The 25,731-nt window shown below is 51.2% G+C and overlaps 4 protein-coding genes across 4 annotated transcripts; all 4 read right to left on the minus strand.

The window, feature by feature from the left end:
* Nucleotides 1-1,031: 1,031 nt before the first annotated feature.
* On the minus strand, nt 1,032-12,041 carry camta2 (calmodulin binding transcription activator 2; the record flags this gene model as incomplete). Its single annotated transcript, XM_067261370.1, is given in 15 exon segments — nt 1,032-1,156; nt 4,087-4,266; nt 4,325-4,426; nt 4,465-4,489; nt 4,914-6,095; nt 6,097-6,187; nt 6,189-6,762; nt 7,227-7,346; nt 7,608-7,758; nt 8,170-8,241; nt 8,344-8,479; nt 8,562-8,629; nt 10,218-10,324; nt 10,628-10,706; nt 11,989-12,041. Coding segments are annotated over 14 exon segments (2,967 nt in total), but the record flags the coding sequence as incomplete, so codon positions are not given.
* Nucleotides 12,042-12,498: 457 nt separating this feature from the next.
* zgc:85858 (uncharacterized protein LOC405879 homolog) lies at nt 12,499-14,298 on the minus strand. Its single transcript, XM_067261630.1, has 3 exons — nt 14,036-14,298; nt 13,375-13,450; nt 12,499-13,187 (listed from the first exon to the last, which is right to left on the minus strand). The coding sequence occupies exons 1-3, from the start codon at nt 14,117-14,119 to the stop codon at nt 13,147-13,149; spliced, it is 201 nt and encodes a 66-aa protein (XP_067117731.1). The 5' UTR covers nt 14,120-14,298; the 3' UTR covers nt 12,499-13,146.
* Nucleotides 14,299-15,934: 1,636 nt separating this feature from the next.
* nppcl2 (natriuretic peptide C-like 2) lies at nt 15,935-17,084 on the minus strand. The gene is made up of 2 exons (XM_067261949.1): nt 17,001-17,084; nt 15,935-16,201 (listed from the first exon to the last, which is right to left on the minus strand). Exons 1-2 carry the CDS (start codon nt 17,082-17,084, stop codon nt 15,935-15,937), a joined length of 351 nt encoding a protein of 116 aa, XP_067118050.1.
* Nucleotides 17,085-19,848: 2,764 nt separating this feature from the next.
* On the minus strand, nt 19,849-25,731 carry eno3 (enolase 3, (beta, muscle)). Its single transcript, XM_067261229.1, has 12 exons — nt 25,616-25,731; nt 23,874-23,963; nt 23,691-23,786; nt 23,387-23,445; nt 21,938-22,007; nt 21,693-21,826; nt 21,342-21,564; nt 20,911-21,108; nt 20,466-20,667; nt 20,264-20,372; nt 20,138-20,196; nt 19,849-20,066 (listed from the first exon to the last, which is right to left on the minus strand). The coding sequence occupies exons 2-12, from the start codon at nt 23,956-23,958 to the stop codon at nt 19,997-19,999; spliced, it is 1,305 nt and encodes a 434-aa protein (XP_067117330.1). The 5' UTR covers nt 23,959-23,963; nt 25,616-25,731; the 3' UTR covers nt 19,849-19,996.

Consider the following 25,731-nt stretch of genomic DNA (forward strand, 5'->3'; position numbering starts at 1 on the left):
CTGAAACACTGTTAGAACTATAACCTTCTGATGTCTGAAACACTGCTAGAACTATATCCTTCTGAAGTCTGAACCACTGTTAGAACTATAACCTTCTGATGTCTGAACCACTGTTAGAACTATATCCTTCTGAAGTCTGAACCACTGTTAGAACTACTATCCTTCTGATGTCTGTAACACTGTTAGAACTATAACCTTCTGATGTCTGAAACACTTTTAGAACTAGATTTTTGTCAAGATGTCATTCCAGATATGATGTTCAACTCCTCTCCTCCTCTCCCTCTCCCTCTCTCTCCCTCTCTGTCTCTCCTCACACTCTCTAACCTCTACAGAAGCTTTCCACTAGTAGACACCTGATAGGTACCCCACCCACCATCCCTCCCTCCCTCCCCCACACACCGTCTCTCTCACCCTCCCTCCCCCCCACACCCACCATCCCTCCCTCCCTCCCCCACACACCGTCTCTCTCACCCTCCCTCCCCCCCCCCACACCCACCATCCCTCCCTCCCTCCCCCACACACACCGTCTCTCTCCCCATCCCTCCCCCCCACACCCACCATCCCTCCCTCCCCCACACACCGTCTCTCTCACCCTCCCTCCCCCCACACCCACCATCCCTCCCTCCCTCCCCCACACACACACCGTCTCTCTCCCCCTCCCTCCCTCCCCCCCCCACACCCACCATCCCTCCCTCCCTCCCCCACACACCGTCTCTCTCCCCCTCCCTCGATGTTTTCCCTCCCTTCCCCCCCCCACACCCACCATCCCTCCCTCCCCCACACACCGTCTCTCTCCCCCCTCCCTCCCCCCCACACACACCGTCTCTCTCCCCCTCCCTCGATGTTTCCCTAACCCTAACCCTTCTTCCATGGCATGGCCAGCCTCGCCCCTCCTCCCCCTCTGACGCAGATCAGAGAGAGGAAGGAATGTCTGTGTGTGTGTTAATGTCTGTGTGTGTGTTAATATGTGTGTGTACCTGGCTCCGGTCTTCAGGCCTGGATGTAGGAGTGTGTGTTGAGAGATGTTGTTTTTGTTGTTGTTGTTGTTGCTGTTGCTGTTGTTGTTGTTGTTGCTGTTGACTGTTGGTGACCATCTCTGCCATCCTCTTCTCCATCTGTTCCAACCTCTCCAAGATGGACATACGGAACTGGTTATCTGCACACACACCACACACATACACCACACACACACACCACACACATACACACAGACAGGCAGGTAAATGTGTGTCTCCTGTCATCTGCTAAGGCCTATGAAGCCATCATTTAAAAGAAGCACTGATTGTGTGTCTTAGGGTTAGTATGCATCACATTGCTGTCTCACCCCTGAATGTCACTCACTCACACACACACAACACACAGGCAGTCATGCAGACAGAGAATTAGACAGACAGAGTCAGACAGACAGAGAGCCAGTCAGACAGACAAAGAGAGGCAGTCAGACAGATAGAGAGACAGACAGAGAGACAGTCAGACAGACAGAGAGAGAGACAGTCAGACAGAAAGAGAGAGGTAGTCAGACAGACAGAGAGACAGACAGAGAATCAGACAGACAGATAGAGAGACAGACAGGTAAATATGCAGACAGAGACACAGACCTACCTAACTCTGCTTGCTTCATATTCTTGTCCATTGTCACAAGTTGTGTCTACCTCTCTATCTTAATACCAACTCCTCCCTTCATTCCTCCCTCCCTCCCTCTCTCTGCTTCTCTTGCTGTCAATCAGATGAAAGGCATTCTGGGAAGGTTAATATCACTCAGACAAATCAACAAAGAACACTGTCTTAACACACACACACTCACACACAGTCACACAGACCACAACCGCCAAGCAGCAAATGAGGAAGTTAGAGTAGCTAGTTGAGAGGAAAAAGGAGGCAGAGAGAGAGGGGGAGGGAGGAAAGGAGGGAGGGAGGAGAGAGAGGAAGGAGAGAGAGAGGGAGGAGAGGGAGTGATTACTTATTAGCAAGAAGAAGAGAGAGAAAAGTAGAGGGAGAAGGAGAGAAGGAGAGAGAGGAGAGAGAGGGGTTTCCACTCATCCAATCTGTTCCTAGTTGTCGAGCCTCAAGCTGTTTGTCTGTCTGGGTAGTAACTACCCTGTCCTCTCTCTTCTCTATGACTCGCCCCCTTTCCCCCAGTGTCAGTGTCCCCTAACCCCCACACACACCTCTCCCTCAAACACACACAAACACCTCAAACCCCCCTCACACACACCCACCTCCCTGAAAACACATAGACACCACATACAGATATCGGAGTGATGCCAGAGAGGAGGGAAGCAAAAAAGAGAGAGAAAAAACAAGATAGAGAGAGGGAGAGAAAGTGAGAGAGAGAGAGAGAGAGAGAGAGAGAGAGAGAAGAGAGACAAGAGAGAGAGAGAGAGACAAGAGAGAGAGAGAGAGAGAGAGAGAGAGAGAGAGAGAGAGAGAGAGAGAGAGTGATGACTGTGCCACCTGAGGGAGAGGGAGGCCCCCAGGGTTTAAATAGTTTTAGCCTGGGTCAGAAATAGACACATGGTGACTGCAATCACCACAAACTCCTCTCTCTCTCACTCTCTCTCTCTCTCTCTCTCTCTCTCTCTCTCTCTCTCTCTCAGCTCTCTCTCTCTTCTCTCTCTCTCTCTCTCTCTCTCTCTCTCTCTCTCTCTCTCTCTCTCTCTCTCTCTCTCTCTCTCTCTCTCTCTCTCTCTCCTCTCTCTCTCTCTCTCTCTCTCATACACACCTGTGTGACTGAGAATAAGTGTGTGTGTAATGTGTGAAGGTGGTGACAGTGGAAACAGCTCCATCCATCAATCACTCAATAGGGAAGGGGAGGGGGAGGAAGGCTGCTTCAGAAAAGAAGATATTATTAAAACACTATACTGTTTCAGTACAGCTTTCCTTTACTCATTTACCCACTCATTCTATCTCTATTTCCCTCTATATGTGTGAGTGTGTACATGTCTGAGTGTATATGTATGAGTGTGTACATGTGTGAGTGTGTGCATTAGGGATGGCCATTTTTGTCAATTTCTTATTTAGAATTTCGATCATTGATAGGTCTCAAAACGAGTACTCAGGAGGCGGGCGTGTGTCGGGAGGCGTGTGTCGGGAGGCAGGGCGTGTGTCGGGAGGCGTGTGTCGGGAGGCGGGGCGTGTGTTGGGAGGCGTGTGTCGGGAGGCGGGGCGTGTGTTGGGAGGCGTGTGTCGGGAGGCAGGGCGTGTTGTCGGGAGGTGGGGCGTGTGTTGGGAGGCGGTGTGTCGGGAGGCGGGGCGTGTGTCGGGAGGCGTGTGTCGGGAGGCAGGGCGTGTGTCGGGAGGCGGGGCATGTGTCGGGAGGCGGGGTGTGTCGGGAGGCGGGGCGTGTCGGGAGGCGGGGGCGTGTGTCGGGAGGCGGGGGCGTGTGTCGGGAGGCGTGTGTGGAGGCTCCTAGGGTAACCCTAACCCTCCTAGGGTAAACCTAACCCTCCTAGGGTAACCCTAACCCTCCTAGGATAAACCTAACCCTCCTAGGATAAACCTAACCCCTCCTAGGGTAAACCTAACCCTCCTATGGTAACCCTAACCCTAGGATAAACCTAACCCTCCTAGGATAAACCTAACCCTCCTAGGATAAACCTAACCCTCCTATGGTAACCCCTAACCCTAGGATAAACCTAACCCCTCCTAGGATAAACCTAACCCTCCTATGGTAACCCCTAACCCTAGGATAAACCTAACCCTCCTAGGATAAACCTAACCCTCCTAGGATAAACCTAACCCTCCTATGGTAACCCTAACCCTAGGATAAACCTAACCCTCCTAGGATAAACCTAACCCTCCTAGGGTAACCCTAACCCTCCTAGGACCCTCCTGTATCCTGTCTATCATCAGATATTCTAGATACACAACATAAACGGAACATTACAACTTGTATCTGCACAAAAGGATGCAGATGCAGTTAGGTGCTAAAGCCAGAGTGTAACTCCCATTGTGGAAGCCCTCTGTGAGTGTATGTGTGTGTGTGTGAGAGAGTGTGTGTGTGTGTGTTTGTGAGAGTGTGTGTGTGTGAGAGAGAGTGTGTGTGTGTGAGAGTGTGCTTGTGAGTGTGTGTGTGTGTGTACTCACCATCGAGAGACAGCCAGTCCAGCTGAGAGCTGGGCAGAGAGGAGGCGTTTCTGGCTCGGTACTCAAACAGCACAGAGGAGGACAGGACCCCCGACTCCTGACCTCCGACCCCAACCTCCTCCAGGACGTGGAGCGCCACCAGTCCTGCTTCATGAGCTGCAACACACAGCACAATCTCCACTGCCCCCTGGTGGTACCACTTACACACAGCACTGTGCGTAAGGTGTGTGTGTCTCACCTGGGCAGTAGCATCGCAGGACGCCAGGCTGGATGAGGGAGGCAGGGACGGAGCTCTGGTCAAACACACAGGAGTACCGTCCAGACACCTCTGACCAGGAGCCTGTGATCAGCACCTTCACCCCGCCCTGACACACACACCTGTAATCAGCACCTTCACCCCGCCCTGACACACACACCTGTAATCAGCACCTTCACCCCGCCCTGACACACACACCTGTAATCAGCACCTTCACCCCGCCCTGACACACACACCTGTAATCAGCACCTTCACCCCGCCCTGACACACACACCTGTAATCAGCACCTTCACCCCGCCCTGACACACACACCTGTAATCAGCACCTTCACCCCGCCCTGACACACACACCTGTAATCAGCACCTTCACCCCGCCCTGACACACACACCTGTAATCAGCACCTTCACCCCGCCCTGACACACACACCTGTAATCAGCACCTTCACCCCGCCCTGACACACACACCTGTAATCAGCACCTTCACCCCGCCCTGACACACACACCTGTAATCAGCACCTTCACTCAACCCTGACACACTAACCCCTCCTTCCCTCCCTCTCCCCCCTCCTCACCTCTGGGTAAGACCATTCAGGCGAGAAGTCTGTGATGGTTGCCAGGCATCGTTGCTGGGGGCCATTGCTAGGGGTGAGGGTGGGGAAGGGGAGGAAGGAGGAGGAGGGGGAGGGCTGGGGGGGGACCATGTACCTCACCCCCGGGGGGAAGGGGGCAGGGTTAAGCGGGTTTGGGGAGGGGCTAAGCTCCTCGGTGATGAGCTCAGAGATGAGGCTGTCAAATGAGAGCTCTAGCTCCTCCCCTCTGACCCCTGACCCCGCTGTATCCATGGGCGTGTCCTCCCTCTCGTAGCCACGCCCTCTCTCTTCTTTCACCCTGATTGGACCATTGGCTCTGGCTCTCGTCCTCGCCATGTTAGCGTTAGCTACATTAGCATTAGCTACATTAGCATTATCTGTATTTCCTCTAGCCATGTGGGCACTAGCCATGTTAGCGTTAGCTATGTTAGCATTATCCATGTTAGCATTAGCTACGTTGACCAAAAGAGCTGAGCTTCTCATGGACTCGGACAGGGACGGTTGGAGATGCAACATCCTCCCTCTCTCCCTCTCCCTCTCCAACCTTCTCTCCATCCTTCTCTCCATCTCCATCCCTCTCTCCATTTCTCTCTCATGACTCTGCAATTTCTGTTGGACAAGGAGGAAGTGGTTCTGGGATTTTAGAGGCGGAGCTTGGGGCTCTTTGGGCTGTTGGACCAATGGCTGCAGTCCTTCCTTCCTGGGCTGCTGCTGATTGGGCTGGGCCTTCTGAGTGTCCTGACCAATGAGGAGCAGCGGTGAGTTGTTTCCTGTGTGTTGCCGTGGTGATGATTCTGGGATGGCGTTTCTTTGGAGCAGGGCTAGCTTGGTAGGGGGACCCTCCTCTCCTCCCTCACCCCTTTCTCCCCCCGTCCTCCCGTCCTCCACCTTCCCCAGCAGCCCGAGGTCCAGACACAGGGGCAGGAGAGAGGGAGTAGAGTGGGGGGGGGAGAGGGAGAGAGAGAGGGAGGGAGGGAGAGAGGAGGAGGAGGAAGAGGAGGAAGGACCCATTGACTGGAGCGCCACCCTTCTCTCAGCCTCAGAAGAGAGGGATGAGAGAGAGGAAGGAGGGGAGGAGGAAGAGGGAGGGGAGGTGGGGGAGAGGGAGAGGGTGAGGGAGGGAGGCTGGGGGGAGGAGGAGGGGGGAGGAGAGGGGGAGGAGGGGAGGACAGGCCCCCCCATAGGTCTGTCCCTCTTTGGGACTGTTGAGGAAGGAGTCTGGATCGAAGACTGGTGGGGAGGGAGGGGGGGGAGGGAGGCGGGTGGACCGCGGGAGGAGGCAGGAGGGAGGAGGAGGGAGTGTAAGGGGGGTGGAGGAGGGGGAGGAGGCCTCCTATGACAGGGGAGGGCAGGAGGGTGAGGCTGAGGGTGGCGGTGGCCGGGGGGGTAGAGGGGGAGGCTAAGGCAGGGGGGGAGGGCGTGTCGGGTTTGGGGGGAGGGAGGGGGGAGAGGACAAGCTGTCCCGACCCGCTCAGAGACACACTCTGCTCCTCACGCCCCATGCCTGCCGCCGTCATGACGATCACCGCGTTCTGGGACAGCGCCACTGTCGTCACTCCCCGCCTGTCACTGTAGAAACCGTTGCCCAAGGTGACGGTCGGACGGTGGGTCTGAGGGGGGCTGGAGGAGGAGGAGGAGGAGGGGGACGAGACGCCTGTGACCCCCCCTACCTCCGCAGGAGGGAGACCCTGGGGGAGGAGACCAGGGGGAAGACTCCTCTCCTCCCCCCCTGCCTCACCCTCCCGGAGGGGGGAGGAGGCAGGGAGCTTGGGGGAGATGATGCGGTGCTTGGTGCTGTTGCATCGGTGAGGAATGTTCACTCCTGAAGACACTGGGAGGAGAGGGGGGAGTATCAGGATCAGTGTTGGAGTTATACTGCCACCTGCTGGACACATGCTGCATTTTGTAGTTGAATATGTTATGCTCTAGATGAGAGATTAGGCAGGTGTGTGTGTACCTGGGCTGCAGAGGCAGGTGTGTGTGTACCTGGGCTGCAGAGGCAGGTGTGTGTACCTGGGCTGCAGAGGCAGGTGTGTGTACCTGGGCTGCAGAGGCAGGTGTGTGTGTACCTGGGCTGCAGAGGCAGGTGTGTGTGTACCTGGGCTGCAGAGGCAGGTGTGTGTACCTGGGCTGCAGAGGCAGGTGTGTGTGTACCTGGGCTGCAGAGGCAGGTGTGTGTACCTGGGCTGCAGAGGCAGGTGTGTGTGTACCTGGGCTGCAGAGGCAGGTGTGTGTGTACCTGGGCTGCAGAGGCAGGTGTGTGTGTACCTGGGCTGCAGAGGCAGGTGTGTGTACCTGGGCTGCAGAGGCAGGTGTGTGTGCGTGGCTGAGGCTTGGTGTGTTGTCTGTCCAGGAGCTGCTGGACTAGATGTTCTATTGAAGAACCTTCTCCACAAACCCACTTGATGCTGTGGACTACACACACACACACAGTATGTTAAAACACTTTCCCTATAGGATCAAGACATTATTTATTCCAGGTGCAGATTTCTAGGAAACTGAACCTGTACTTGGTAAAAATGGCAATAAACTTGAAACACTCACTCACTCACACACTCACGCACACACACTCACGCACACTCACACACTCTCACACACTCTCACACACTGTCACACACACTCACACACTCACACACACTCACACTCTCACACACACTCACACTCTCACACACTCACACATAGGTCTGAGCTGAGCCAGGAGTTCCTCTCTGCTCCACCGTCCGCTGTCCCTCCTCTCTGCCAGCGCTGACATCACCGGCCCACTCGCCTTCCCAGAATCCTCCAGGGGTGGCACGTTCAGGTAGTGGACCAATACCATGTCTGGGTTCTGGAGGGGGAGGGGCTGTCAGGTAGTGGACCAATACCATGTCTGGGTTCTGGAGGGGGAGGGGCTGTCAGGTAGTGGACCAATACCATGTCTGGGTTCTGGAGGGGGAGGGGCTGTCAGGTAGTGGACCAATACCATGTCTGGGTTCTGGAGGGGGAGGGGCTGTCAGGTAGTGGACCAATACCATGTCTGGGTTCTGGGGGGGGAGGGGCTGTCAGGTAGTGGACCAATACCATGTCTGGGTTCTGGAGGGGGAGGGGCTGTCAGGTAGTGGACCAATATCATAGTCCACAGGGTGTGGGGTCAGAGGTCAGGGTGTTAGGTTAGGGTGTGGAGTTAAGGGTCAGGGTGTTAGGTTAGGGTGTGGGGTCAGAGGTCAGAGGTTAATGGGTCAGGGGTTAAGGGGCTCACCTGCAGCAGCCAGTAGCACCTCCTGTGGAATGTTGGGACGATGGAGGAGTGGACGTAGCAACCGTACAGACACTGTGGAGACAGTTACCATGGAGACACACCGTTACCATGGAGACACAAGCTCCACACACCATGTGTGCGAGAGTGTGTGTGTGTGTATACTCCTTGTGTCACCTCCATGCCCTGGACCTTCAGCTTCATGTGGTCCTCCCTGGTGGTCTTCCCATCCCTCCTCTTCTTCCAGCAGTAGCCGTCCTTCCTGTACTTCACCTTCTTCCTGTTGTACAGCAGGATGCTGCCATTCTGGGGCCTGCACGGACACGGACAGGATTAGGGTGTGTATAGTGTGTGTGTATAGTGTGTGTATACTGTGTTTGTGTGTGTGTGTGTACCTGGTCTTCAGAGTAGAGGACAGCCATTCGTCATGTCTGTCAAATGAAATCAAGTAGGACGCGATTTCCTGAGGAGAAACACAGCCCGCGGGGAGTCAGATGGCTGAGTGGTGAGGGAATCGGGCTAGTAATCCGAAGGTTGCCAGTTCGATTCCCGGTCATGCACCTGACCCCACACGCCCTGACCCCCACACGCCCTGACCCCACACGCCCTGACCCCCACACGCCCTGACCCCCACACGCCCTGACCCCACACGCCCTGACCCCACACGCCCTGACCCCACACGCCCTGACCCCACACGCCCTGACCCCCACACGCCCTGACCCCCACACGCCCTGACCCCACACGCCCTGACCCCACACGCCCTGACCCCCACACGCCCTGACCCCCACACGCCCTGACCCCCACACACTCTGACCCCTACACAGTCTGACCCCTGACTATGTAGTTAGATTAGCTTCATAATTCAAACAAACAAACAAACATAACACAATTCATAAATGTATTTCATGATTCACAAATAAATGTAACGCGATTCACAAATGTATTTTGTGATTCACAAATGTAATGCGATTCACAAATAAATGACCCCATTACATTTGTTTGCAACCTGACGAACATGAGTTACAAATCAGAGAACACGAGTTACAAATCCCTGCATTTGTGTGTGTGGATTTTATGAACTTTCCTGACGCGCTTAGATTCACAAATGCATTTTTTTCAAAAAGATATTCTCTGCAGCCTATCAGATCGTCTCTTCAAATTTTAGCCAATCACATTAACGTGTCTATGTGGACTTCAACAACCTGCCAAAATAACGGACAAAATGTCTCCTTCAGATCACGAGCAATGTCGTCTGGTAGCATGTAGGTGAAATATTGCTTGTTAATCTTATTAAACCGATTATCATACGTGATTGAATATTCTTGAGAATGGCAGGATCCATGTTTAGTAATTTAAGTGTTTCCTAGGCTAACGTTTAGCAAGCTAGCTGTGATTGGCTAAAATTGGAAGAGACATCTGATAGGCTGCAGAGAATATCTTTTAGAAAAAATGCATTTGTGAATCTAAGCGTGTCAGGAAAGTTCCAAAAATCCACACACACAAATGCAGGGATTTGTAACTCGTGTTCTCCGATTTGTAACTCGTGTTCTCCGATTTGTAACTCGTGTTTGTCAGGTTGCAAACAAATGTAATGGGGTCATTTATTTGTGAATCGCGTTACATTTGTGAATCATGAAATACATTTGTGAATCGTGTTACGTTTGTTTGTGAATTATGAAACTAATCTAACTCCATACCTGACCCCTACACACCCTGACCCCTGACCCCCACACACTCTGACCCCTGACCCCCACACACTCTGACCCCTGACCCCTACACACCCTGACCCCTAACCCCCACACACTCTGACCCCTGACCCCTACACACCCTGACCCCTAACCCCCACACACTCTGACCCCTGACCCCCACACACTCTGACCCCTGACCCCTACACACCCTGACCCCTGACCCCCACACACTCTGACCCCTGACGCCTACACACCCTGACCCCTAACCCCCACACACTCTGACCCCTGACCCCCACACACTGACCCCTGACCCCCACACACTCTGACCCCTGACCCCCACACACTCTGACCCCTGACCCCCACCTCATTGGTGTTCCAGCGCAGGCGGTCCTTAGGCAGGCAGCTGGCCCTGGGCAGGGACTGCAGCAGCTGGGAGGAAAGGTACACCTTCCTAACCCCCCCCTGGGAGTCTGGAGGAGGAAGGGGGGAGGAGGGACAGAGAAGGGGAAGAGAGTAGGGGCCGATGGGAAGAAAATGGTCAGCAGGGAAATATAGAGGGGGAGAAAGTTGAGAGAGAGAGAGAGAGAGAGAGAGAGAGAGAGAGAGAGAGAGAGAGAGAGAGAGAGAGAGAGAGAGAGAGAGAAAGAAAGAAAGAAAGAGAGGAGAAAGAGAGTGAGGGGAGAGAGAGTAAGGAAAGAGAGAGAGAAAGAAAGAAAGAAAGAGAGTGTCTGGAGGAGTTAGTGTGTGATGTCATCAGTGTTTGCCAGTCTCACCGGTCTGGGAGTCTCTCTCCTTGCTGCTCATCATGATCTCCTGCTTCTCACACACTCCAGGGAGGCTCACACGGCGACACTACACACACACACACACACACAAAAACCATATATAAACACACACACCATATATAAACACACGCACACACCATATATAAACACACACACACACCATATATAAACACACACACCATATATAAACACACACACCATATATAAACACACACACCATATATAAACACACACACACAGAATCAATACCAAGGAATGTCTTATTTCATAAATAGAGACAATCATCAAACAAGACAAAGAGGTAATCATTAAATGACACACACCACACCTACACCCCTTTCTAAATTGCAGGCAGCTTTTGAACACATTCCCCCACAGTACAGCCTGTTGCCTGGTAACCACCGTTACCAGGCAGAGAAGTGAAACAGAGAAACAACTGTCCTGAAACCTTCTGTCACAGTCTCACACACCAACAACCTCAAGCCTAACTAAACTCAATTATTCACACTATATAAACTCAGTACTGGACACACACACAGTCAACAGCAGGCTATCCTGTAACTTAATCTGTTGAGCATCTCAATTAGTTAATGAAGTTCACACACACAGAAGTGGATGAAGTTCAGGGCGTGTGGAAGGGACAGTCTCCATGAAAATCTGATAACATTTGGCCACGAATCATGTCCAAAATTCATAAAAAACATGCGCCCATACACACTCACACTGAAATGCCGTGAGTAGCTGTCATGACCGCGCCCGGAGCAACTACTACCCTCACTGCCTACCTTCGGCACCGCTACCGAGCCCCGTTACACCGCACACGACTGACAGGCGCCCGCCTGGGAACGGTCAGGCCCGGGCCGGTGGCTAGCCTGCTATCGGTCGCCTCTCCCCACGCCCCCGTTCCCGGCGTAGGGGATACATTCACACTCACCTATCCAACCGCCGCTTAGAGACCATTTTAATCAGCGCTAGGCTCCGTATCGCTGGCCACGCGATAACGGTTATTAAGCTATATTAATACCACACGTTAATAACAGCCGAGGCACGGCTACACGCTTAGTAGCGAGTTGTTCAAACTGATCGATGTGCACAGTAGCCCCGGTACCAGTGGGTTGACTATCACGGATCTGTTTTATTATTAAACCCCAGTAGCTCTAGCTGAGCTAGTAGCTAACCCACAGCTGCTGAAATACTACAGAAACGTTACCGTCGAAACGGGAGTCACTACGTCGTAATACCGTCGCTCACGGGGTGCCAGCGTTTCGCTGCCAAAGCCGGACCGGGGTGTCAACACAGCCCGAACCAACAGAAAACCCGAACGGATTCAGAAAACAAATACTTCTCACCTTCCGCCTTCAGACAGGTCGCCATCTTCTCCACTACAATGACGTCACTCCGTAGAAAAGAGAGAGAGAGAGAGAGAGAGAGAGAGAGAGAGAGAGAGAGAGAGAGAGAGAGAGAGAGAGAGAGAGAGAGAGAGAGAGAGAGAGAGAGGGATTATGAAAATAGAGTACAGGATAAAGATGAGCGAGCCAGGTAGAGAATCAAGAAGGCCACTCGCGCACAGTAAAGGGGGCTACAAAAACGATGGCGGGGTGAAGAGCTGAACAGAGAAGGATGGAGAGGAAAAACAAGGAGAAGCACATTCAGTTCAATGCATGTTCATCCGCTATCATCCGATCTTCCGTATGTCAGTGTTTATTGGTTCGCTGCTTGCCCATACAGTCAGTTTGGAAATGTCAACAGTGAAATGCCACCTAGAGGTCAGGCTCAACAACTGCAGTTTCTGCGACACCTGTAGGGAAGATCATCCTGATGTTCCCCAAATAACAACACAGAGAAACGGTCACTTAGAGAAAATATCTGTTTTAATTCGTATAAAACCCATGGGAGCTAGACCACGCTTCAGGGGCTGGCTGCGCTGCCTCTCTGCCTGGGGGGGGCGCTGTTTCACACAGACAGCAGGCTGGCTGCAGCCAGGACAGAAGAAGACCCCAGACGAACGAGGTTGTAGACAACAGAACACAACCAGTCATCGATCTGGGTAGGAGGCCACAACCACAGTAGCATGCAAACATGAAGGGGAGAGGGGTAGAGAGGAAGAGGAGAAGAGAGGGGTAGAGGGAGGGTGGAGGACAGTGGTAGTGTTGTTGCCCAGGGCAGGTTCAGAGATTAGACAGGAAGCAGGAAGTAAACATCCTTCCAGGAGAAACACCACACCATCACAGACATGTTTATGTTAAAAAAGATGAGGAGGAGGAATAGCAGGAAGGAGAGAGAAGAAAGGGATGATGAGAGAGAGAGGAAGTGGTTTTATTCACAGTGTGTGTAGAATCAGTTTATGTCTGGCTGGAGGGGAGCAGGGGGGAGTAGGAGGGGGGCAGGGGGCAGGGGGAGTAGGAGGGGGGCAGGGGGGAGTAGGAGGGGGGCAGGGGGCGGGGGGGAGTAGGAGGGGGGCAGGCTGCAGCAGCCCGAGGAAGGGGCTCTGATCCGGGGGCGTGGCATCACAGGCCCTGCCTGATGCTCTGGATGATCTGGAAGATGGCTGAGGAACAGGACAAAGCAGTCAGATCATCATCTGCAGACGATGATCTCTAAAGTCTAAGACACACACATTGTCCTACCTTTACACAACACACACACTTTCTCTCCTACCTTTCCTACACACACACAAACTATCTTACCTGACCCCCACTCCTCTCTCTCCCACCCCTCCCCTCTCTCTCTCTTACCTGATCCACACACCACAAACACGAAGAGAGCCAGCAGCCAGGGACCCACGGGAGACTTCTCTTCACCCACCACCCGCTGAAACACACACGATAATAAAACACACACAGACAGCATGATAAAACATACACATATAGGGTGAATGACTCACACACCGATGTATACTAGTAACAACAACCGGACATTCTGGACCTATATTAAGAAGCTGGATCTAACACACCCCCGCGCTCATCTGCATGCGGCATTTACCTGGCAAATGAGCCCTTGCGCTGCAAACCGACGTCGTTCAGTGTTAAAGGAGACAGTGTTTTCGCCGTCTGGGCGAATATTATTTAGTGTGCAATCGTATTTTGGCTAGCGAGACATGACGCCTAGTAATATATTTTAAGGTTCACCAGCAGCCGATCATTGCAGCTAGCTAGCTAGTAACATTAGCCACTCTCTACTCATATCAGCTTTCTATGCAGGTCGGACAGTACAGCTAGCTCGTATATCGTATCCAGATACTTTTGCTCGCTAAGTATTAACGTTATAATATTAGGACATTTGTGTGCTTTTATATGATAATAATGGAATGGGTGTAGGTGGCAACATACGGTATCCTCGGCAGGAATTAGAAGAAGGAGTAAAGGGTCAATGGGAGCTGACTAACGGTAACGTTACCGTGGTTTTCTGGACGTGTCCGCGCTGCGTGATGGTTTTGCTGTGTTTCTCGTTAGCCACTTTCATCCGCTGGATCGCCGACATGGTGACACTTCTACAGCGACGTAAACACGATTATCCACGAATGTAGAAGACGTAACGGAATTCGAGATTCTGTAGGAGGTTGTCCGGTGCCGGTGTCCGCTAGGGGTGGGAGTTTTCCGGCGGAATCCAGGGAATCTATTCACGGTTTCCGAGCGCTTCGCCTCCTAGCTTGCCAAGCTAACGGGGGCTAACGGAAGTTGACGAGTCTTTTTTCCGCGTCACGTGAGGAAGGAGAGTTTCTAAACCAATAGCATCAAGACAATATGCCAGCCCTTACCTCTTCAAAACACCGAGGAGAACCGGGGTCTGCCAAATAGGGATTTGTATCGCCCACTTTATATAGGTCTTCAGCTGCTTTTACCTCGATCAACCAGTCATAACATGCAAATACATAAGTTTATACACGTAAATTGCTTTGTTAAATGTAAACGTTTCCGACTGTGGAAAAATAAGTGTTTGCAGTTTGGAGCGTGCTGCATGACAATCCGTATTGTCTCCAGTATTTATGTATTCGGAATGTCTAATATCCCTGTTAAGGCTAATACTTGGAAAATAGACTAATGAACATGATTTAGGAATCATGAATTATCACCTAAAATAAATAACTGCTATCTTTTGCATGTATCCTTATGACTGCATTACCTGCTCTGTCCTCTAGATTATCAATCTAGTCCTTATTACGAAAAAAGTGACACACACATGAGTATTGGTCGCCCTTTAGATGACAGGACGGCAGAGCTTGCTTTAAGGTGGGATGGACACGTCTTCATAACAGTTATCACAGAACATATGACCAGTAACACACATACCTAACAGCACACACTCATAAACAACACACATACCTAACAGCACACACTCATAAACAACACACATACCTAACAGCACACACTCATAAACAACACACATTCCTAACAACACACACATACACATACCTAATAACACACACTCATAAACATTTAGTCATTTAGCAGACGCTCTTATCCAGAGCGACTTACAGTAAGTACAGCGACATTCCCCCGAGGCAAGTAGGGTGACGTGCCTTGCCCAAGGACACAACGTCATTGGGCCCAGCCAGGAATCGAACCAGCGACCTTCTGATTACTAGCCAGATTCTCTAACCGCTCAGCCACCTGACTCTCTTAAACAACACACATACCTAACAACACACTCATAAACAACACACATACCTAATAACACCCACTCATAAACAACACACATACCTAACTACACACACTCTTAAACAACACACATACCTAACAACACACACTCATAAACAACACACATACCTAATAACACCCACTCATAAACAACACACATACCTAACTACACACACTCATAAAGAAAACACATACCTAACTACACACACTCATAAACAACACACATACCTAACTACACACACTCATAAACAACAGAATCTGATATCTGTAAAGTCAAAAGTTACGCACACTCATAAACAACAGAATATCTGTCAAGTCAAAACACACATTTTATCTGACTACACACACACATACATGCACATACACAACAGAATATCTGTCAAGTCAGAACACAAAAACATAAACACAGTGCTTGCTAGAGTCAGAGCCACAGGTCATGGTAGGGTGCAGATGTAGCTCCTGGAGGTCGAAGGTCACACAGGGTCAGATAGGGGTCACACCTAGAGGTGATCTTCCACACTGAATCAGGACAGAAGTGTCCTAGTTCAGGGGTCAGGGTCCTAGTTCACAGGTCAGGGTTGGTTTTCTCTGTCTGACCTCGCACCATAGACCTCACATGAGTGCCAATGAGAAAGTGAGGCCCTGGCCTGTTGTCCAATCAGCATCCTAGGCCGCTGATTGAGCCAATCCGGTCAACCTTCATGCCGAAGCAGCCTCGGAGTGGGCTTTTCCTGCCCCGCCCCCGGAACTTCCTCTGGAGCAGGAAGTCCACCAAGGGCCTGGACAATCCCCCTCGATGAGCCCCGGCCAATCCTGTCGCAGGCTGGGAGGAGGGGGCGGGGCCATTGGCTGACCCCTCTGTGACCTCGGGGGCTGTTGCCTTGATGAGGGAGCTCAGGCGGGCGCCAAACAGCTCCTCCAGGGACTGCAGGTAAAGAGGGGTCAGAGGTCACAGAGCGGTCAGAGGTCACAGGGTCAGAGCTCACAGGGTCAGAGTCAGACTGAACGGTGTTGTGTGACAAAACAGAGCACAGATAGAAGTTAGTGTTGTGTGACAGAGCAGAGCACAGATAGAAGTTAGGGAGAGGCGGGGGGGAAAGGGGGGGAGGGGAGAGAGAGAGAGAGAGAGAATGTAAGAGAGAGAGAGAGAGAAAGAGAGAGAGAGAGAGAGAGAGAGAGAGAGAGAGAGAGAGAGAAGGAGGACAGTAGATGTCCCTGAATGACTGAACCCACCAAACAGAGGTTGTAGAATTTAGAATCCTTAACAGCCAGACATTTAGAATGAATCCAACACACACACAGAATGCAGAATCTAGACATGTTCAATGATCCTAAATCTAGACAAAATCTGGACGATGTCCTAATGTTCCAGAATTAGGTTTTCTAGAATGTAAGAGTCACGGATTACGATGATGGGATGATTAAGATCAGAATGATGATGGTGGTGATGGTGATGATGAAGATCAGAATGATGATGGTGGTGATGGTGATGATGATGAAGATGAGACCGACTGACCTGGGTGTTTTTGGGAGGTGATGATGATGAAGATGATGAAGATGAGACTGACCTGGGTGTTTTTGGGAGGTGATGATGATGAAGATGATGAAGATGAGACTGACCTGGGTGTTTTTGGGATGTGATGATGATGAAGATGATGAAGATGAGACTGATCTGGGTGTTTTTGGGAGGTGATGATGATGAAGATGATGAAGATGAGACTGACCTGGGTGTTTTTGGGAGGGGAGGGCCGTGACTCCCCTCCCGCCACCAGGAGGAAGAGGAGGAGGAGAGATGAAGAACTAGACATCTTTGTTCTGGGATGTCCGTAACCCTGGAAACACTGTGCTGATAGATCTCCCCCGGTTACGGAAGTTCCACTCAAGCTCAAAACAAGGTTCCGTTCAGGTTCTAAAAAGGTTCCACTCTGGTTCCAACAGAAGTGTTGTTCAGGTTTCAACAGCGTTGCATTCAGGTTAAAAACCATGCGTTCAGGTTACCAGCGTGGTGTTCAGGTTACCAGCGTGTTGTTCAGGGCAGTCTGGGTTCCTGACTAAGCGCTGGTGTCTCTGTCCTGAGATCAGAACGGGTCTGGAAGGAGAAGCAACAGCGGGAGCAGATATACACCCTTCACGTGATGTCACACATTCCTACAGACCAGTCCTGGAGACCACTCCTCCTTGCTTCTCCTCTCACCCCCTCCTCTCCTCTCACCCCCTCCTCTCCTCTCCTCTCACCCCTTCCCTCCCCTTTCTCCCCCCTACCTTCTCCTACCGTGACCCTCGCCTCTCTATCCCTCTATCCTCTCCACTTTCTTCTCATCCCTCCATCCTGTCTCACTTCCTCTCCATCCCTCCTCTCACGTGTTCCTCTCATCCATCATCCCTCCTTCCCACGCCATCACCCTGCCTCCTCCCTTTCACTCTCACTCACTCACTCACTCACACACACATACACGGTTACAATAGTTTGCCCACTGGATAAAGAGACTTAAATCTATTCTCCTTCTATCTCCCTTCTCTCCCTCCCTCCCCTCTGTTTGACCCAGGTTGTCACCCAATTAGCTCACGAATTGTATTATTTAATAACGGTCTCTCTCTCTCTTTCACACACACTTTCTCACATATACACACACCCATACCCACACACACATACAACCTCCCAGCTGAGCCTAAGGATCTCTGACCTTCCTGGCCCCGCCCCCTGTAAAGCGTTTCTGTGGCGACGTGTCTGTCCGTCAAACTATTCCCTCAGAAGGGGGAGGGGCTACAGTGTTCCTCAAACGCTGCCTGTCGCCGTGGAGACGGCCATAGGTGAGACCTCCTAACCTACAGGGAGTGTGTGTGTGAAGCTTGCGTACAGTCTGACGTCAGCAGCAGTGTTTTAAATGCAGACAGGAGGAGGGGTGTGTCTGTCTGAGGGGGCAACAAAGGCAGACAGGGGGGCAATAAACATCCCCATTATCACCGTTACCCCCCTCCCACACCCCCTCGGGTGATTGATGAGTTTGCGTGTGTGTGTGTGTGTGTGTGAGTGTGTCTACACCTTCTGACGCATGCAACATTCCTTAACCCCAACCCACAGCACCACACTGTGCCAAACACGCGCGCGTGCGCACACACACACACACACACTGCACTGAGGCAGCGATGGTCAGCGAGACTTCCTGCACACTGAGCATCACTAAGCAACAGCTGTCTCATCACAACTCTTTCACTACAACACACGGACGTCAGAGGGTGTGTGTGTGTGTGTTCTGATCTCACACGCATGTCATGCCGAGGGATCTTCTAGGATCTACATAAAAGGATAAGTCCGTTGATTACCCATGAGCCTTTGTGTGCTTAGAAGTAAACTGCTCGTACACGCTGCCTGGGTTCCTGTGATCTTATATCCAGAATGCTGCTTCACCCTGTGGCAGTTTTGGACTATTGAGTTTCTACACTTCAAGACATCATGACTACCCACTCACCCACCCACCTGATGATCAGTCAGTAGGTCAGTGATGGTTGTTGATCAGTCAGTAGGTCAGTGATGGTTGTTGATCAGTCGGTAGTCAGTGATGTTGATCAGTCGGTAGGTCAGTGATGTTGTTGATCAGTCAGTAGGTCAGTGATGGTTGTTGATCAGTCGGTAGGTCAGTGATGGTTGTTGAGCAGTCGGTAGTCAGTGATGTTGATCAGTCGGTAGGTCAGTGATGTTTATCAGTCGGTAGGTCAGTGATGGTTGTTGATCAGTCGGTAGGTCAGTGTTGTTGATCAGTCGGTAGGTCAGTGATGGTTGTTGATCAGTCAGTAGGTCAGTGATGTTGATCAGTTGGTAGGTCAGTGATGTTGATCAGTCGGTAGGTCAGTGATGTTGTTGATCAGTCGGTAGGTCAGTGATGTTGATCAGTCAGTAGGTCAGTGATGTTGATCGGTCAGTAGGTCAGTGATTTACATTGTCATTTAGCAGACGCTCTTATCCAGAGCGACTTACAGCAAGTACAGGGACATTCCCCCCAAAGCAAGTAGGGTGAAGTGCTTTGCCCAAGGACACAACGTCATTTGGCACGGCCGGGAATCGAACTGGCAACCTTCAGATTACTAGCCCGACTCCCTCACCGCTCAGCCATCTGACTCCCGGTGATGTTGTTGATCAGTCGGTAGGTCAGTGATGGTTGTTGATCAGTGATGTTGATCAGTCGGTAGGTCAGTGATGGTTGTTGATCAGTCAGTGATGTTGGTCAGTCGGTAGGTCAGTGATGGTTGTTGATCAGTCAGTAGGTCAGTGATGTTGTTGATCAGTGATGGTTGTTGATCAGTCAGTAGGTCAGTGATGTTGATCAGTCGGTAGGTCAGTGATGTTGTTGATCAGTCAGTAGGTCAGTGATGTTGATCAGTCAGTAGGTCAGTGATGTTGACCCTTGGTGTACGCTCCCCTTCCAGTCCAGCTGTAAGCAGGTATGTGACAACAGGGCAGCTTTGGACTGAATGCATGTTGGTGGATGAAAGATTAAATCAATATGGCCTCAAAGTGGATTAGTCATAATAATAATAATAATAATAATAATAATAATGATAATAAAAAAAAGATTGCGCTTTAAATTGTCATTTTTATTTCGGGTCACGTGTGTCAGTGGGATGAGATACAAAATATCAGTGGAATTTTAAATGGTTAGAGGTCAGGGAGACAATCTGACTTCTAACAGCCACAGCCATCAGCCTGGAGGGATGGAGGCTCTTAGTTGATCTTGGGATGGCGGAAGTCCTTGCCGGCAAACTTGGCCTTGTCTCCCAACTCCTCCTCAATCCTGAGGACAGATGTCAGGGGTCAGGGAAGAGTGCGTGTGTGAGAGAGAAAATGTGTGTGTGTGTCTCTCACCTCATCAGCTGGTTGTATTTGGCCAGGCGTTCTGACCTGCAGGGGGCGCCAGTCTTGATCTGGGAGGAAACAGACATGAGACAGTGTGTGTGTGTGTGTGTGTGTGTGTGTGAGAGTGAGTGTTACCTGTCCAGTGCAGAGCCCCACCACCAGGTCAGCGATGAAGGTGTCCTCAGTCTCTCCTGAGCGATGACTGACCATCACACCCCAGCCGTTACTCTGGGCCAGCTTACACCTGCACACACACACACACACACAAAAAGCTCAGATGGATCTCAACCCCCCTGTCCACACGGCAGAGCTCGTCCAGAGGCCCCCACATACTCACGCCTGGATGGACTCAGTGACGGAGCCGATCTGGTTGACCTTCAGCAGCAGGCAGTTGCAGGCCTTCGTGTCCACAGCCTGCTGGATGCGCTTGGGGTTGGTGACAGTCAGGTCATCCCCCACCACCTGGATGTCCACCGCGCCCGTAAACTTGGACCAGTTCTCCCAGTCGTCCTGGTCAAATGGATCCTCGATGGACTGGACTGCAGGCGGAGACGGGGAGGGGTCAGTATGCGTTCCTGGGGATAGGGAGTGTGTGTGTGTGTGTACGTGTGTGTGTGTACCTGGGGATAGGGAGTGTGTGTGTGTGTGTGTGTGTACCTGGGGATAGGGAGTGTGTGTGTGTGTGTGTGTACCTGGGGATAGGGAGTGTGTGTGTTTGTGTGTGTGTGTACCTGTGCGTTCCTGGGGATAGGGAGTGTGTGCGCGTGTGTGTGTGTGTGTACCTGGGTAGTTCTTGATGAAACTCTTGTATAGGTCTCCCAGCTTCTCTCCAGAGATGTGTCTGGTTGGGTCGTCTGGGGACTTGAAGTCCAGGTCGTACTTCCCAGCCTTGAAGAACTCAGAGGCTGCCACGTCCATGCCGATGATGATCTTGTCAGGGTACCCTGCCTTCTCGATGGCCGACTTCAGCAGCTCCAGGGCTGGGGGGAGGAGATGTTAGGGAAGTAGTCTTTCCAGAAAGACTTCTAGGTTAGACCTTGTTGAAGGGGAGGACAACAGACAGCCGGCCAGCGTTTACCATCTAGCTCCTTTAGTTAGCCAGACACACCAGTTAGCTATATGGTTTGTACAAGTATTGGCATAAACCATGACAACATGTCCAACCACTCCCACCCCACCCCTCCCCTTATCCCTCCGCCTCTCCTCTCCTCACCCTCATTGTTCTCCAGGATGTTGGGGGCGAAGCCGCCCTCATCCCCCACATTGGTGGCATCCTTGCCGTACTTGGCCTTGATGACGTTCTTCAGGTTGTGGTAGACCTCGGCGCCGATGCGCATGGCCTCATGGAAGGTGGCGGCCCCTACTGGCAGGATCATGAACTCCTGCATGGCCAGCTTGTTACCAGCATGGGAGCCCCCGTTGATCACGTTGAAGGCCTGAGGGGGGGTGGGCGGGGTTGGGGTTAGGAAGCTCTCAAACCAAACATCCTGTGTAATTAATGCAACAAGGTGGGACACACGTACACACACACACTCACAGGTACCACACACACACACACACTCACAGGTACGGGCAGGATGACGTCCTTGTGTCCTGCCAGGTCAGCAATGTGCCGGTAGAGAGGAACCCCCTTCTCTGCTGCTCCAGCCTTGCACACTGCCAGTGACACACCCAGGATGGCGTTCGCCCCAAACTGGGCTGCACAACCACAATATAACGTTACACACACACAAATACTACATTTAATGCACAGCTAAGAAAACATAACAAGTCAGTTTGAAAGAGGGATAAGGCACCAGATCTGCTTACATTTGTTCTCAGTTCCATCTAGCTCCAACATGAACTTGTCGATCTTCTCCTGCTCCACCACACTGAACTTCTACTCAAGAGAGAGACCAGGTTAGAGAGAGAGACCAGGTTAGAGAGAGAGAGAGACCAGGTTGGAGAGAGAGACCAGGTTAGAGAGAGAGACAGAGAGACCAGGGGGCCGTTCTCCGTACGTCGCTAACTCAGTTAGCTGGATTTGATTGTTGACGATTTCTCATTATCTTGGATTGTTCGGTTCTTCGAAGCTCATCCTGGACTTGCTGTCATAGCAACAGGTCCGTAAGCTTAAACCTGCTCGGGAGCAGGTTTATTTTATGTAAACACGATTAGATTGAGGCGATACAAACTGTCTTGTACGTTTTTATTACAGGAACTTGTTGCAGAAGGTGCAAGAATTATTAGCAGAATTTTACATGAAACCGAATTAATTGCTCATTGCGTGATAGATAGGCTCCTTAAGCACAGCGCGATATGCTAATAGCCTATACTTTTTGGGAGGATAGCCTCTCAAAAAGCCTCTGTCATTTACATAATAAATTTGTTGAAACCACATCATATGACATAAAAGATGCTAAATTTAAAAAAAATTATAAGCCTAGCTTACTGTAATAAGCGATAAAACGCGTGGTCACTCTTCTACATTTAATTTGGTCTGCTACTTTCTGCCAGCCCTCTTTCTTGGATTTTGCAGACTTTGAGGTGTTCCCTGGCGTTCTGATAATCTTCAAATTCAGAGTAACCTTCGAGCAAGCTGTTGCTCTGTTGCGGAAAAAACAGGGCGCTCATTTTGGCCACGGTGAGCAGCCATAGACTTGTGTGAGCAGCCAATAGCAGCGTTGCTGATCAAGGTTTCTACTTTTGATACATACCCCCTTTTAGACCAACACAACTCAATCCAGCTATACTAATTATAAACAACATGGGTGTTCGAAGAACCGAATTAGCCAGATCATGATTAGCAAGATGAAGTCGTCTTGGATGTGTCATTTGATCTCGGATGTAATAAGCGACGTACGGAGAACGGGCCCCAGGTTAGTGAGTGAGAGTGAGTGAGTGAGAGTGTGTAGGCCTGTGTGTGTGTGGCTGTGTCTACTACCGCACACTTTACTAAGTACACTGCAATACAGTGCACTTACATCTGTAGTGCACTCCGTCGCTGAGTAGTGCTGTCTCAAATGGAACACTTAAGTTAACCACTTGGCGGGAAGTGACGGACGCAAATCTGATTGTGACACCCGCGAGTCTAAGGAGAATCTGCCCGCGAGTCATTTCGTCCGCCATTATTTTAGAAATGAAAAGCTGCCGAAAGGGCTCCTCTTCTTCCGCTACGTAGCCAATATGGCACCTGTTTAGGGCGAGTAGTAGCACTGAAAGTCAGTGCTCGAAGTGCACAAGTGCGCGGTAGTAGACACAGCCTGTGTGTGTACAAACCTTCTCAATCAGTTTGGGGGCGATGTCCTTGTTCACATGATCCACAGCCTTCTGTGTCCCTGTAGACCAGACCAACAGACCCCAGATCAGACAAGACAAGACCAACTGAGCCCAGATCAGACCAACAGACAAGACAAGACCAACTGAGCCCAGACCAGACCAACTGAGCCCAGACCAGACCAACAGACCCCAGGTAGCCCCTCCCCTCTCCCCAGGTAGCCCCTCCCCTCTCCCCAGGTAGCCCCTCCCCTCTCCCCAGGTAGCCCCTCCCCTCTCCCCAGGTAGCCCCTCCCCTCTCCCTCACCTTTCCCCAGGTAGCGGGTCTTGTCTCCATCTCTGAGCTCCAGAGCCTCGTGAACTCCAGTAGACGCTCCGCTGGGGACTGCAGCCCTGAACCTCCCTGCGCACACACACATCAATGCTTGCAGGTGTATGGTGTGTATGTTTTTGGTGTGTGTGTGTGTGTGTGTGTGTGTGTGTGTCTTACCCTTGGTAGTGAAGAGGTCGACCTCCACAGTAGGGTTTCCTCTGGAGTCCAGAATTTCCCGAGCGTGAATCTTAGTGATGGACATCCTGACTGGAGGGGGGGAGGAGAGAGAGAGAGAAGTCATTACTATTGACCTTCAAAATACTCCCATGTTTTGTGTTGTTTCTGTTAACAGGCAAGTCTGTAGAATTCTACTGTACGCGCGTGTGTGTGTGTGTGTACACAGTACATGTGTATAATGCATGAAAGACCTGCGCTAGCTAGCCAGTGTAGAGCCATGCTCACAGGGAGCACAGTGTGTGTGTGTTTAATACGAGCGTCACAATGAAGTTTGTCCCTGAGCCCACGCTGTAGCTCTACCCTCCAGCCAGCCTATCAGGGAGCAGAGCTGCAGGGAGGACCAATAGGAAGAGGGCTGGAAATCTACAGGGAGGAGTTAGTGGAGATAAATATATCTCTACTCAGTTACCTCCCCCTCCCTCTAAGTTTGTGTTGGTAGCCTGTTTCATTTCCTATTCTTATTCCCTTCACCCTCCTCCCCCCCCCCCCACCTCCCCTCCCCGAACAAGTGTTTGCCTGAACGCTCTCTAAGGAGAGACATTAATAGACTCCACGTATGTGTGTGATGACTTTTGTATGACTCTTGTTGACCCCTGACCTTTCAGTGTCAGGTCTGGTATTACAGTAAGGCACATTGATGCAGGATATTAATACACACCGACTCCAGGATATTAATACACACACACACACCATTGACGACATTCTGTCTGATAGTCTATCTACTGCTTCAGCTGGGTCTCTCTCGCTCTCTCTACCCCCTCAGACACTCAGCTGGGTCTCTCTGACCTTCTCAACTAACCATCCAACACCACTGTTGACCTGTCAGGAGACACACACACACACACACACACACACACACACACACACACACACACACACACACACACACACACCTCCCCCCACAGGTGTTGCATGTACCTCACCCTTCCTAATCAGCTCATGATTAACAGAAGCAAAAGCAAGGAGTCAGGTGGCTGAGCGGTGAGGGAGTCGGGCTAGTAATCCGAAGGTTGCCAGTTCGATTCCCGGTCATGCCAACTGACGTTGTGTCCTTGGGCAAGGCACTTCACCCTACTTGCCTCGGGGGAATGTCCCTGTACTTACTGTAAATCGCTCTGGATAAGAGCGTCTGCTAAATGACTAAATGTAAATGTAAAAGCACGGCCATGGCGCAACTGACGCACAGGATGTACGTGACAGTGCAGTAATCGTTACCGGACTTTGACCGTTCATTTACGGTCGAAAAACAACCGAGACGGCAGGCTGACTGAAACCATGCACGCACACTCCACTACCGATACGAACCACCAAAATACTTTTTACAACACTTTCTTCTGTTTCTATTACAGCGTCAGCTAAAATTATGACATATCAAACGTTACAGTGAACTCCACGAACTACGCTGTCTCCCTTGAAACAGTGAAGTATCCAGATTTATCATAACAATATGAAGCAAACCAACCGTGCAAACGACCACCGCGGCTCACTGCTGCACGAACTACTATCTCCTACAAACGTTATTTGACCGTCGACTGTAAAACGATTGTCCTGAAAATATAATCTGCGTTTCCGTATTCTGTAACAGCAGCACACGCAGCTTCCAATCAGACTTTTCAAACTGCCAAGAAACCGCCAGTTAGAGGAGTTTTCTAGTTCTAAAACACCGGAGAAACAGGACTTACGTGAGGGGTGTGGCGGCTGTAAGGTGAAGATCCGGATGACTTGAAAAGTGCCTCCCAGCGTCCCCCGGTTACTTTTATAAGCGGGGCGGTGGGCCGTACCCCGATAAGGAGCGTGC

This window comes from Osmerus mordax, chromosome 23, assembly GCF_038355195.1.
Source record: "Osmerus mordax isolate fOsmMor3 chromosome 23, fOsmMor3.pri, whole genome shotgun sequence".
Classification (NCBI taxonomy): domain Eukaryota; kingdom Metazoa; phylum Chordata; class Actinopteri; order Osmeriformes; family Osmeridae; genus Osmerus; species Osmerus mordax.